The sequence below is a fragment of the Pagrus pagrus genome (assembly GCF_965226575.1).
Source record: "Pagrus pagrus genome assembly, chromosome: 16".
Lineage (NCBI taxonomy): Eukaryota > Metazoa > Chordata > Actinopteri > Spariformes > Sparidae > Pagrus > Pagrus pagrus.
The window spans coordinates 9,843,626-9,858,642 of record NC_140200.1 but is presented as its reverse complement, the minus strand read 5'-3'; the positions used below and the strand labels follow the sequence as shown (position 1 = coordinate 9,858,642).

The window sequence follows — 15,017 nt, the reverse complement described above, 5'->3', positions numbered from 1 at the left end:
AGACAACTTCTGCCCTGAGACCAGGAGGGATTCACCTGCCCTCAGACAACTTCTGCCCTGAGACCAGGAGGGATTCACCTGCCCTCAGACAACTTCTGCCCTGGGACCAGGAGAGATTCATCTGCCCTCAGACAACTTCTGCCCTGAGACCAGGAGAGATTCACCCCCCCTCAGACAACTTCTGCCCTGAGACCAGGAGGGATTCACCTGCCCTCAGACAACTTCTGCCCTGAGACCAGGAGAGATTCACCTGCCCTCAGACAAAATTGTGGGTAACAATGGTCTCTGCCCTGGGACCAGGAGGGATTCACCTGCCCTCAGACAACTTTTGCCCTGAGACCAGGAGAGATTCACCTGCCCTCAGACAACTTCTGCCCTGAGACCAGGAGAGATTCACCTGCCCTCAGACAACTTCTGCCCTGAGACCAGGAGAGATTCACCTCCCCTCAGACAAAATTGTGGGTAACAATGGTCTCTGCCCTGGGACCAGGAGGGATTCACCTGCCCTCAGACAACTTCTGCCCTGGGACCAGGAGAGATTCACCTGCCCTCAGACAACTTCTGCCCTGAGACCAGGAGAGATTCACCTGCCCTCAGACAACTTCTGCCCTGAGACCAGGAGGGATTCACCTGCCCTCAGAGAACTTCTGCCCTGAGACCAGGAGAGATTCACTTGCCCTCAGATAAAATTGTGGGTAACAATGGTCTCTGCCCTGGGACCAGGAGAGATTCACCTGCCCTCAGACAACTTCTGCCCTGAGACCAGGAGGGATTCACCTGCCCTCAGACAACTTCTGCCCTGGGACCAGGAGAGATTCACCCCCCCTCAGACAACTTCTGCCCTGAGACCAGGAGAGATTCACTTGCCCTCAGACAAAATTGTGGGTAACAATGGTCTCTGCCCTGGGACCAGGAGAGATTCACCTGCCCTCAGACAACTTCTGCCCTGAGACCAGGAGGGATTCACCTGCCCTCAGACAACTTCTGCCCTGAGACCAGGAGGGATTCACCTGCCCTCAGACAACTTCTGCCCTGGGACCAGGAGAGATTCATCTGCCCTCAGACAACTTCTGCCCTGAGACCAGGAGAGATTCACCCCCCCTCAGACAACTTCTGCCCTGAGACCAGGAGGGATTCACCTGCCCTCAGACAACTTCTGCCCTGAGACCAGGAGAGATTCACCTGCCCTCAGACAAAATTGTGGGTAACAATGGTCTCTGCCCTGGGACCAGGAGGGATTCACCTGCCCTCAGACAACTTTTGCCCTGAGACCAGGAGAGATTCACCTGCCCTTAGACAACTTCTGCCCTGAGACCAGGAGAGATTCACCTGCCCTCAGACAAAATTGTGGGTAACAATGGTCTCTGCCCTGGGACCAGGAGAGATTCACCTGCCCTCAGACAACTTCTGCCCTGAGACGAGGAGAGATTCACCTGCCCTCAGACAAAATTGTGGGTAACAATGGTCTCTGCCCTGGGACCAGGAGAGATTCACCTGCCCTCAGACAACTTCTGCCCTGAGACCAGGAGGGATTCACCTGCCCTCAGACAACTTCTGCCCTGAGACCAGGAAAGATTCACCTGCCCTCAGACAACTTCTGCCCTGAGACCAGGAGGGATTCATCTGCCCTCAGACAACTTCTGCCCTGAGACCAGGAGAGATTCACCCCCCCTCAGACAACTTCTGCCCTGAGACCAGGAGGGATTCACCTGCCCTCAGACAACTTCTGCCCTGAGACCAGGAGAGATTCACCTGCCCTCAGACAACTTCTGCCCTGAGACCAGGAGAGATTCACCTGCCCTCAGACAAAATTGTGGGTAACAATGGTCTCTGCCCTGTGACCAGGAGGGATTCACCTGCCCTCAGACAACTTCTGCCCTGAGACCAGGAGGGATTCACCTGCCCTCAGACAACTTCTGCCCTGAGACCAGGAGAGATTCACTTGCCCTCAGACAAAATTGTGGGTAACAATGGTCTCTGCCCTGGGACCAGGAGAGATTCACCTGCCCTCAGACAACTTCTGCCCTGAGACCAGGAGGGATTCACCTGCCCTCAGACAACTTCTGCCCTGAGACCAGGAGAGATTCACCTGCCCTCAGACAACTTCTGCCCTGAGACCAGGAGAGATTCACCTGCCCTCAGACAACGTTTGCCCTGAGACCAGGAAGGATTCACCTGCCCTCAGAGAACTTCTGCCCTGAGACCAGGAGAGATTCACCTGCCCTCAGACAACTTCTGCCCTGAAACCAGGAGAGATTCATCTGCCCTCAGACAAAATTGTGGGAAAAAATGGTCTCTGCCCTGGGACCAGGAGGGATTCACCTGCCCTCAGACAACTTCTGCCCTGAGACCAGGAGGGATTCACCTGCCCTCAGACAACTTCTGCCCTGAGACCAGGAGAGATTCACCTGCCCTCAGACAACTTCTTCCCTGAGACCATGAGGGATTCACCTGCCCTCAGACAACTTCTGCCCTGAGACCAGGAGGGATTCACCTGCCCTCAGAGAACTTCTGCCCTGAGACCAGGAGAGATTCACTTGCCCTCAGATAAAATTGTGGGTAACAATGGTCTCTGCCCTGGGACCAGGAGAGATTCACCTGCCCTCAGACAACCTCTGCCCTGAGACCAGGAGGGATTCACCTGCCCTCAGACAACTTCTGCCCTGAGACCAGGAGAGATTCACCTGCCCTCAGACAACTTCTGCCCTGAGACCAGGAGAGATTCACCTGCCCTCAGACAACTTTTGCCCTGAGACCAGGAAGGATTCACCTGCCCTCAGACAACTTCTGCCCTGAGACCAGGAGAGATTCACCTGCCCTCAGACAACTTCTGCCCTGAGACCAGGAAGGATTCACCTGCCCTCAGACAACTTCTGCCCTGAGACCAGGAGAGATTCATCTGCCCTCAGACAAAATTGTGGGAAACAATGGTCTCTGCCCTGGGACCAGGAGGGATTCACCTGCCCTCAGACAACTTCTGCCCTGAGACCAGGAGGGATTCACCTGCCCTCAGACAACTTCTGCCCTGAGACCAGGAGAGATTCACCTGCCCTCAGACAAAATTGTGGGTAACAATGGTCTCTGCCCTGGGACCAGGAGGGATTCACCTGCCCTCAGACAACTTTTGCCCTGAGACCAGGAGAGATTCACCTGCCCTCAGACAACTTCTGCCCTGAGACCAGGAGAGATTCACCTGCCCTCAGACAAAATTGTGGGAAACAATGGTCTCTGCCCTGGGACCAGGAGAGATTCACCTGCCCTCAGACAACTTCTGCCCTGAGACGAGGAGAGATTCACCTGCCCTCAGACAAAATTGTGGGTAACAATGGTCTCTGCCCTGGGACCAGGAGAGATTCACCTGCCCTCAGACAACTTCTGCCCTGAGACCAGGAGGGATTCACCTGCCCTCAGACAACTTCTGCCCTGAGACCAGGAAAGATTCACCTGCCCTCAGACAACTTCTGCCCTGAGACCAGGAGGGATTCATCTGCCCTCAGACAACTTCTGCCCTGAGACCAGGAGAGATTCACCCCCCCTCAGACAACTTCTGCCCTGAGACCAGGAGGGATTCACCTGCCCTCAGACAACTTCTGCCCTGAGACCAGGAGAGATTCACCTGCCCTCAGACAACTTCTGCCCTGAGACCAGGAGAGATTCACCTGCCCTCAGACAAAATTGTGGGTAACAATGGTCTCTGCCCTGTGACCAGGAGGGATTCACCTGCCCTCAGACAACTTCTGCCCTGAGACCAGGAGGGATTCACCTGCCCTCAGACAACTTCTGCCCTGAGACCAGGAGAGATTCACTTGCCCTCAGAGAAAATTGTGGGTAACAATGGTCTCTGCCCTGGGACCAGGAGAGATTCACTTGCCCTCAGACAACTTCTGCCCTGAGACCAGGAGGGATTCACCTGCCCTCAGACAACTTCTGCCCTGAGACCAGGAGAGATTCACCTGCCCTCAGACAACTTCTGCCCTGAGACCAGGAGAGATTCACCTGCCCTCAGACAACGTTTGCCCTGAGACCAGGAAGGATTCACCTGCCCTCAGACAACTTCTGCCCTGAGACCAGGAGAGATTCACCTGCCCTCAGACAACTTCTGCCCTGAAACCAGGAGAGATTCATCTGCCCTCAGACAAAATTGTGGGAAAAAATGGTCTCTGCCCTGGGACCAGGAGGGATTCACCTGCCCTCAGACAACTTCTGCCCTGAGACCAGGAGAGATTCACCTGCCCTCAGACAACTTCTGCCCTGAGACCAGGAGAGATTCACCTGCCCTCAGACAACTTCTGCCCTGGGACCAGGAGAGATTCATCTGCCCTCAGACAACTTCTGCCCTGAGACCAGGAGAGATTCACCCCCCCTCAGACAACTTCTGCCCTGAGACCAGGAGGGATTCACCTGCCCTCAGACAACTTCTGCCCTGAGACCAGGAGAGATTCACCTGCCCTCAGACAAAATTGTGGGTAACAATGGTCTCTGCCCTGGGACCAGGAGGGATTCACCTGCCCTCAGACAACTTTTGCCCTGAGACCAGGAGAGATTCACCTGCCCTTAGACAACTTCTGCCCTGAGACCAGGAGAGATTCACCTGCCCTCAGACAAAATTGTGGGTAACAATGGTCTCTGCCCTGGGACCAGGAGAGATTCACCTGCCCTCAGACAACTTCTGCCCTGAGACGAGGAGAGATTCACCTGCCCTCAGACAAAATTGTGGGTAACAATGGTCTCTGCCCTGGGACCAGGAGAGATTCACCTGCCCTCAGACAACTTCTGCCCTGAGACCAGGAGGGATTCACCTGCCCTCAGACAACTTCTGCCCTGAGACCAGGAAAGATTCACCTGCCCTCAGACAACTTCTGCCCTGAGACCAGGAGGGATTCATCTGCCCTCAGACAACTTCTGCCCTGAGACCAGGAGAGATTCACCCCCCCTCAGACAACTTCTGCCCTGAGACCAGGAGGGATTCACCTGCCCTCAGACAACTTCTGCCCTGAGACCAGGAGAGATTCACCTGCCCTCAGACAACTTCTGCCCTGAGACCAGGAGAGATTCACCTGCCCTCAGACAAAATTGTGGGTAACAATGGTCTCTGCCCTGTGACCAGGAGGGATTCACCTGCCCTCAGACAACTTCTGCCCTGAGACCAGGAGGGATTCACCTGCCCTCAGACAACTTCTGCCCTGAGACCAGGAGAGATTCACTTGCCCTCAGACAAAATTGTGGGTAACAATGGTCTCTGCCCTGGGACCAGGAGAGATTCACCTGCCCTCAGACAACTTCTGCCCTGAGACCAGGAGGGATTCACCTGCCCTCAGACAACTTCTGCCCTGAGACCAGGAGAGATTCACCTGCCCTCAGACAACTTCTGCCCTGAGACCAGGAGAGATTCACCTGCCCTCAGACAACGTTTGCCCTGAGACCAGGAAGGATTCACCTGCCCTCAGAGAACTTCTGCCCTGAGACCAGGAGAGATTCACCTGCCCTCAGACAACTTCTGCCCTGAAACCAGGAGAGATTCATCTGCCCTCAGACAAAATTGTGGGAAAAAATGGTCTCTGCCCTGGGACCAGGAGGGATTCACCTGCCCTCAGACAACTTCTGCCCTGAGACCAGGAGGGATTCACCTGCCCTCAGACAACTTCTGCCCTGAGACCAGGAGAGATTCACCTGCCCTCAGACAACTTCTTCCCTGAGACCATGAGGGATTCACCTGCCCTCAGACAACTTCTGCCCTGAGACCAGGAGGGATTCACCTGCCCTCAGAGAACTTCTGCCCTGAGACCAGGAGAGATTCACTTGCCCTCAGATAAAATTGTGGGTAACAATGGTCTCTGCCCTGGGACCAGGAGAGATTCACCTGCCCTCAGACAACCTCTGCCCTGAGACCAGGAGGGATTCACCTGCCCTCAGACAACTTCTGCCCTGAGACCAGGAGAGATTCACCTGCCCTCAGACAACTTCTGCCCTGAGACCAGGAGAGATTCACCTGCCCTCAGACAACTTTTGCCCTGAGACCAGGAAGGATTCACCTGCCCTCAGACAACTTCTGCCCTGAGACCAGGAGAGATTCACCTGCCCTCAGACAACTTCTGCCCTGAGACCAGGAAGGATTCACCTGCCCTCAGACAACTTCTGCCCTGAGACCAGGAGAGATTCATCTGCCCTCAGACAAAATTGTGGGAAACAATGGTCTCTGCCCTGGGACCAGGAGGGATTCACCTGCCCTCAGACAACTTCTGCCCTGAGACCAGGAGGGATTCACCTGCCCTCAGACAACTTCTGCCCTGAGACCAGGAGAGATTCACCTGCCCTCAGACAAAATTGTGGGTAACAATGGTCTCTGCCCTGGGACCAGGAGGGATTCACCTGCCCTCAGACAACTTTTGCCCTGAGACCAGGAGAGATTCACCTGCCCTCAGACAACTTCTGCCCTGAGACCAGGAGAGATTCACCTGCCCTCAGACAAAATTGTGGGAAACAATGGTCTCTGCCCTGGGACCAGGAGAGATTCACCTGCCCTCAGACAACTTCTGCCCTGAGACGAGGAGAGATTCACCTGCCCTCAGACAAAATTGTGGGTAACAATGGTCTCTGCCCTGGGACCAGGAGAGATTCACCTGCCCTCAGACAACTTCTGCCCTGAGACCAGGAGGGATTCACCTGCCCTCAGACAACTTCTGCCCTGAGACCAGGAAAGATTCACCTGCCCTCAGACAACTTCTGCCCTGAGACCAGGAGGGATTCATCTGCCCTCAGACAACTTCTGCCCTGAGACCAGGAGAGATTCACCCCCCCTCAGACAACTTCTGCCCTGAGACCAGGAGGGATTCACCTGCCCTCAGACAACTTCTGCCCTGAGACCAGGAGAGATTCACCTGCCCTCAGACAACTTCTGCCCTGAGACCAGGAGAGATTCACCTGCCCTCAGACAAAATTGTGGGTAACAATGGTCTCTGCCCTGTGACCAGGAGGGATTCACCTGCCCTCAGACAACTTCTGCCCTGAGACCAGGAGGGATTCACCTGCCCTCAGACAACTTCTGCCCTGAGACCAGGAGAGATTCACTTGCCCTCAGAGAAAATTGTGGGTAACAATGGTCTCTGCCCTGGGACCAGGAGAGATTCACTTGCCCTCAGACAACTTCTGCCCTGAGACCAGGAGGGATTCACCTGCCCTCAGACAACTTCTGCCCTGAGACCAGGAGAGATTCACCTGCCCTCAGACAACTTCTGCCCTGAGACCAGGAGAGATTCACCTGCCCTCAGACAACGTTTGCCCTGAGACCAGGAAGGATTCACCTGCCCTCAGACAACTTCTGCCCTGAGACCAGGAGAGATTCACCTGCCCTCAGACAACTTCTGCCCTGAAACCAGGAGAGATTCATCTGCCCTCAGACAAAATTGTGGGAAAAAATGGTCTCTGCCCTGGGACCAGGAGGGATTCACCTGCCCTCAGACAACTTCTGCCCTGAGACCAGGAGGGATTCACCTGCCCTCAGACAACTTCTGCCCTGAGACCAGGAGAGATTCACCTGCCCTCAGACAACTTCTGCCCTGAGACCATGAGGGATTCACCTGCCCTCAGACAACTTCTGCCCTGAGACCAGGAGGGATTCACCTGCCCTCAGACAACTTCTGCCCTGAGACCAGGAGAGATTCACCTGCCCTCAGACAAAATTGTGGGTAACAATGGTCTCTGCCCTGGGACCAGGAGGGATTCACCTGCCCTCAGACAACTTTTGCCCTGAGACCAGGAGAGATTCACCTGCCCTCAGACAACTTCTGCCCTGAGACCAGGAGAGATTCACCTGCCCTCAGACAACTTCTGCCCTGAGACCAGGAGGGATTCACCTGCCCTCAGAGAACTTCTGCCCTGAGACCAGGAGAGATTCACTTGCCCTCAGATAAAATTGTGGGTAACAATGGTTTCTGCCCTGGGACCAGGAGAGATTCACCTGCCCTCGGACAACCTCTGCCCTGAGACCAGGAGGGATTCACCTGCCCTCAGACAACTTCTGCCCTGAGACCAGGAGAGATTCACCTGCCCTCAGACAACTTCTGCCCTGAGACCAGGAGAGATTCACCTGCCCTCAGACAACTTTTGCCCTGAGACCAGGAAGGATTCACCTGCCCTCAGACAACTTCTGCCCTGAGACCAGGAGAGATTCACCTGCCCTCAGACAACTTCTGCCCTGAAACCAGGAGAGATTCATCTGCCCTCAGACAAAATTGTGGGAAACAATGGTCTCTGCCCTGGGACCAGGAGGGATTCACCTGCCCTCAGACAACTTCTGCCCTGAGACCAGGAGGGATTCACCTGCCCTCAGACAACTTCTGCCCTGAGACCAGGAGAGATTCACTTGCCCTCAGACAAAATTGTGGGTAACAATGGTCTCTGCCCTGGGACCAGGAGAGATTCACCTGCCCTCAGACAACTTCTGCCCTGAGACCAGGAGGGATTCACCTGCCCTCAGACAACTTCTGCCCTGAGACCAGGAGGGATTCACCTGCCCTCAGACAACTCCTGCCCTGGGACCAGGAGAGATTCATCTGCCCTCAGACAACTTCTGCCCTGAGACCAGGAGAGATTCACCCCCCCTCAGACAACTTCTGCCCTGAGACCAGGAGGGATTCACCTGCCCTCAGACAACTTCTGCCCTGAGACCAGGAGAGATTCACCTGCCCTCAGACAACTTCTGCCCTGAGACCAGGAGGGATTCACCCCCCCTCAGACAACTTCTGCCCTGAGACCAGGAGAGATTCACCTGCCCTCAGACAACTTCTGCCCTGAGACCAGGAGGGATTCACCTGCCCTCAGACAACTTTTGCCCTGAGACCAGGAGAGATTCATCTGCCCTCAGACAACTTCTGCCCTGAGACCAGGAGAGATTCACCTGCCCTCAGACAACTTCTGCCCTGAGACCAGGAGAGATTCACCTGCCCTCAGACTACTTCTGCCCTGAGACCAGGAGGGATTCACCTGCCCTCAGACAACTTCTGCCCTGAGACCAGGAGAGATTCACCTGCCCTCAGACAACTTCTGCCCTGAGACCAGGAGGGATTCACCTGCCCTCAGACAACTTCTGCCCTGAGACCAGGAGAGATTCATCTGCCCTCAGACAAAATTGTGGGAAACAATGGTCTCTGCCCTGGGACCAGGAGGGATTCACCTGCCCTCAGACAACTTCTGCCCTGAGACCAGGAGGGATTCACCTGCCCTCAGACAACTTCTGCCCTGAGACCAGGAGAGATTCACCTGCCCTCAGACAACTTCTGCCCTGAGACCAGGAGGGATTCACCCCCCCTCAGACAACTTCTGCCCTGAGACCAGGAGAGATTCACCTGCCCTCAGACAACTTCTGCCCTGAGACCAGGAGGGATTCACCTGCCCTCAGACAACTTTTGCCCTGAGACCAGGAGAGATTCATCTGCCCTCAGACAACTTCTGCCCTGAGACCAGGAGGGATTCACCCCCCCTCAGACAACTTCTGCCCTGAGACCAGGAGAGATTCACCTGCCCTAAGACAAAATTGTGGGAAACAATGGTCTCTGCCCTGGGACCAGGAGAGATTCACCTGCCCTCAGACAACTTCTGCCCTGAGACCAGGAGGGATTCACCTGCCCTCAGACAACTTCTGCCCTGAGACCAGGAGAGATTCATCTGCCCTCAGACAACTTCTGCCCTGAGACCAGGAGAGATTCACCCCCCCTCAGACAACTTCTGCCCTGAGACCAGGAGGGATTCACCTGCCCTCAGACAAAATTGTGGGAAACAATGGTCTCTGCCCTGGGACCAGGAGGGATTCACCTGCCCTCAGACAACTTCTGCCCTGAGACCAGGAGAGATTCATCTGCCCTCAGACAACTTCTGCCCTGAGACCAGGAGAGATTCACCTGCCCTCAGACAACTTCTGCCCTGAGACCAGGAGGGATTCACCTGCCCTCAGACAACTTCTGCCCTGAGACCAGGAGAGATTCATCTGCCCTCAGACAAAATTGTGGGAAACAATGGTCTCTGCCCTGGGACCAGGAGGGATTCACCTGCCCTCAGACAACTTCTGCCCTGAGACCAGGAGGGATTCACCTGCCCTCAGACAACTTCTGCCCTGAGACCAGGAGAGATTCACCTGCCCTCAGACAACTTCTGCCCTGAGACCAGGAGGGATTCACCCCCCCTCAGACAACTTCTGCCCTGAGACCAGGAGGGATTCACCTGCCCTCAGACAACTTTTGCCCTGAGACCAGGAGAGATTCATCTGCCCTCAGACAACTTCTGCCCTGAGACCAGGAGGGATTCACCCCCCCTCAGACAACTTCTGCCCTGAGACCAGGAGAGATTCACCTGCCCTCAGACAAAATTGTGGGAAACAATGGTCTCTGCCCTGGGACCAGGAGAGATTCACCTGCCCTCAGACAACTTCTGCCCTGAGACCAGGAGAGATTCACCTGCCCTCAGACAACTTCTGCTCTGAGACCAGGAGAGATTCATCTGCCCTCAGACAACTTCTGCCCTGAGACCAGGAGAGATTCACCCCCCCTCAGACAACTTCTGCCCTGAGACCAGGAGGGATTCACCTGCCCTCAGACAAAATTGTGGGAAACAATGGTCTCTGCCCTGGGACCAGGAGGGATTCACCTGCCCTCAGACAACTTCTGCCCTGAGACCAGGAGAGATTCATCTGCCCTCAGACAACTTCTGCCCTGAGACCAGGAGAGATTCACCTGCCCTCAGACAACTTCTGCCCTGAGACCAGGAGGGATTCACCTGCCCTCAGACAACTTCTGCCCTGAGACCAGGAGAGATTCACCTGCCCTCAGACAACTTCTGCCCTGAGACCAGGAGGGATTCACCTGCCCTCAGACAACTTCTGCCCTGAGACCAGGAGAGATTCATCTGCCCTCAGACAAAATTGTGGGAAACAATGGTCTCTGCCCTGGGACCAGGAGGGATTCACCTGCCCTCAGACAACTTCTGCCCTGAGACCAGGAGGGATTCACCTGCCCTCAGACAACTTCTGCCCTGAGACCAGGAGAGATTCACCTGCCCTCAGACAACTTCTGCCCTGAGACCAGGAGGGATTCACCCCCCCTCAGACAACTTCTGCCCTGAGACCAGGAGAGATTCACCTGCCCTCAGACAACTTCTGCCCTGAGACCAGGAGGGATTCACCTGCCCTCAGACAACTTTTGCCCTGAGACCAGGAGAGATTCATCTGCCCTCAGACAACTTCTGCCCTGAGACCAGGAGAGATTCACCTGCCCTCAGACAACTTCTGCCCTGAGACCAGGAGGGATTCACCCCCCCTCAGACAACTTCTGCCCTGAGACCAGGAGAGATTCACCTGCCCTCAGACAAAATTGTGGGAAACAATGGTCTCCGCCCTGGGACCAGGAGAGATTCACCTGCCCTCAGACAACTTCTGCCCTGAGACCAGGAGGGATTCACCTGCCCTCAGACAACTTCTGCCCTGGGACCAGGAGGGATTCACCTGCCCTCAGACAACTTCTGCCCTGAGACCAGGAGGGATTCACCTGCCCTCCGACAACTTCTGCCCTGAGACCAGGAGAGATTCACCTGCCCTCAGACAACTTCTGCCCTGAGACCAGGACGGATTCACCCCCCCTCAGACAACTTCTGCCCTGAGACCAGGAGAGATTCACCTGCCCTCAGACAAAATTGTGGGTAACAATGGTCTCTGCCCTGGGACCAGGAGGGATTCACCTGCCCTCAGACAACTTCTGCCCTGAGACCAGGAGGGATTCACCTGCCCTCAGACAACTTCTGCCCTGAGACCAGGAGAGATTCACCTGCCCTCAGACAACTTCTGCCCTGAGACCAGGAGAGATTCATCTGCCCTCAGACAAAATTGTGGGAAACAATGGTCTCTGCCCTGGGACCAGGAGGGATTCACCTGCCCTCAGACAACTTCTGCCCTGAGACCAGGAGGGATTCACCTGCCCTCAGACAACTTCTGCCCTGAGACCAGGAGAGATTCACCTGCCCTCAGACAACTTCTGCCCTGAGACCAGGAGAGATTCACCTGCCCTCAGACAACTTCTGCCCTGAGACCAGGACGGATTCACCCCCCCTCAGACAACTTCTGCCCTGAGACCAGGAGAGATTCACCTGCCCTCAGACAACTTCTGCCCTGAGACCAGGAGGGATTCACCTGCCCTCAGACAACTTTTGCCCTGAGACCAGGAGAGATTCATCTGCCCTCAGACAACTTCTGCCCTGAGACCAGGAGGGATTCACCCCCCCTCAGACAGCTTCTGCCCTGGGACCAGTTTTTTCTTCATTGAAAATAATAAAGTTCAATTGACCTTGTTCACTGTCATGCTTGATTTTTAGTGCCAGTTTCTTCAACAAACAATGGCCTTTGACTGTAGAAGCAACATAGTCAGGTGGTGTAACTGGTTTGTGTCAATTGTGGTGTAACCAGTATTATTCATAAAAATATTATAATATACAGGAAAATTCATGTGGAATAAGATGTAATCCTCTATTGCAATGTACTAACATGTTTTTTAACAGTTTATACATAATTTGTCAAATATTATTTAGAAATCACAAAGTGTTTTCAGCATTTGTCCTGCTCTATATTACAAAAACGCATACAATTTTAATTTAAATTAATCCTAATAAAATCTATTTTCATGTGATATTTTCAAGTACAAGTACACTTGTACATTCTAGGTGGAAAGAAATATTAAATATTTCTCCTTTTGTTGTGGTTACACCACTTGACATTTTCAGGTGCAATCAGTCTTACCTTTTGTAAAAAAAATACATCAAATTCTATTTCAAATTACATGAAACCAACATAAATACAAAATATACATTTTAGCAAACCTGATGCAAGCTTTTAAAACGTTTTTTTTATTTTTGAATTACTCATAATGCAAACCCTTATTTGTCACTGACCCATATATATATATATATTTACTTTTAATCACTGTGACTCTGAACTACAATATATATATATACAATATAATATATATATGTGAATACTGCATACATTTCTGACGCTGCTCTGTTGCAGGTGGACAAAGTGCTCTCTCAGTTGAAGACTCTTGGCAAAGTCAGATGAAGCGATTCAAAGAGTCGGAAAGTGCAACAGCCGTCTTTTATTTTGACACTGTCAATTTATTGACCTTTTTTTAATTTTTTTTACGATGATATTTAATTGTTATGATGATGTGTAATTTTTCTATGCTGCTTGCTGATTCTGTCGTGGAGAAAATTGGAAAAAGGCTTTTTTTTGAGGATGAGGGCCGTTAAAGTTCAAACTTTCCAAGAATATTGTTTTCAGAAGTCATGTTGTTGAACTGAACCATCAACGAGGAGAGAACTACAGCTTTTAGGATGTGTTTGTGTGTTTTATATAAATACAATATACTAAACACTACCTCTCTAATACTAACTTGAGAATGTATTACACATATCAGAATTAATTTAATTATTCTTTTTTACTTTATTAAGTCAGTGTTTATCAAGAAGGACAATTATACTTGAACATAATGTTTACATGTATGTTTGTGTATATGACGTGGATGGATTAAAACAGCACCTATACTGTTGATATGTTTAATGCACTAGAGTATAATCCTTTAATTGTCATTAAAATGTAAAGAATCACGAGTAAAAACTATACGATTATGGCATTATTGTATCATATATTTATTATTAATTGCACTTCACAGACTGTTCCTCTTTAGGATCGTCCTCTCAGCCTTACATCATCTTGCTGTAATACTAACATCTGTATTGTCCCTAAAACGTTCTCTAGAGGAATCATTTTATTATTCTGTTGTCATTATGTGTCCGTCAGTCATGAGAAATGCAGGAGACTGAAAAGGGAAAACTATACAAAGCCTTGTGTCATCATGAATTTGCTAAAATGATGAAGAAGCTGCCCGAAAACTATAACATCTGTCATCAGCAGCACATGTCAGAGTCAGGAAGGAGCTGTCGCACAGCATCCAGAGCAGATGACATCATTTCTCAGACCAAGCACTTTTCTACCTCACTTTAATCTACTGTAAACCTACTGTACACACAGCTTGTTGGCATGTTATCACCCCGGGACATGTTAACATCCTACAAGCTCTGCAATTACAAAATTACATCTCCTGTACTAACAGATGAGCTGTCTGGATGAAATATGATGCTGATGCTGTGGTCCTTACAGGTAAACTTATTTCATGAAACAGATGCTGAGGTCTATCTCCTCTGACACAGGACTGAAATAAACCAGAAGACTATAGTTCATGGTGTCGATAGAGGACTGGAAGAGAACATAAAGCAAAAAATTGCACATGAAAGCCCCCAGAAATTCACATCGCCAGGGTTTATCCTGATGTAATAGAATAAATTTAACCATGTGCAATGTCGTATGTTGCCTAGAGCCAAACTCCCCTCACTTTCTCTGTGAAATTCACGAGTCCTGGCAATAAATCTTAGATATATAATAAAATTAGATAGAATAGCCCTCTAGTCACAAGACATCTAAGGAAAGCAGGAAAAAAAAACGTTGAAGTCATAGGTCATTCATTACACGTCCTATTTACCATCGTTGAAAAAAGGAAAATTATACAGGGACCCCAAGATCAGGACCATCTGTAAATCCCCCATCATGTAAGATGATTTTGTGCTTTGCTGATGCACACTCCCACACTAAATTTCAGCTTGTACATGAAAAGCCTGGAGCTTTCGAGGGCCCTGGGGTTTTGGGGGGGCCCTTTGACAGTTGCTCACTTTGGCTGACTGGTAATCCAGCCTTGGGTGTAGCTCAGTTTTCCTTCTATCTAACTTTTGGACTCATTAAGAAGCTATAATTGCAGTAAATTTGTTGTTTTTTTGTGATGGGCACAACACTATTTTTAAACTTAGTTTTTTAATCTTTTTTTCATCTGTTTCTAATTTATCCTATGAGATATCATCTTCCTATCACCCTTTTATTGAATTGCTTTCATGTGATTTTGCCCTTTTTTTCCCTTCTTTTTTAAATTTTA

General features: G+C 51.6%; 1 protein-coding gene across 1 annotated transcript in view; it reads left to right on the top strand.

Moving 5' to 3' along the window:
• LOC311271706 (adenosine 5'-monophosphoramidase HINT3-like) overlaps positions 1–13,667 on the top strand; it is a 40,299-nt gene extending 26,632 nt beyond the window's left edge. The window contains exon 5 of the mRNA XM_084377501.1: positions 13,046–13,667. Within this exon, the coding sequence (XP_084233627.1) occupies positions 13,046–13,093 (48 nt within the window). The 3' untranslated portion in view covers positions 13,094–13,667. The remainder of the gene's footprint in view (positions 1–13,045) is intronic.
• The last annotated feature ends 1,350 nt before the right edge of the window (positions 13,668–15,017 follow it).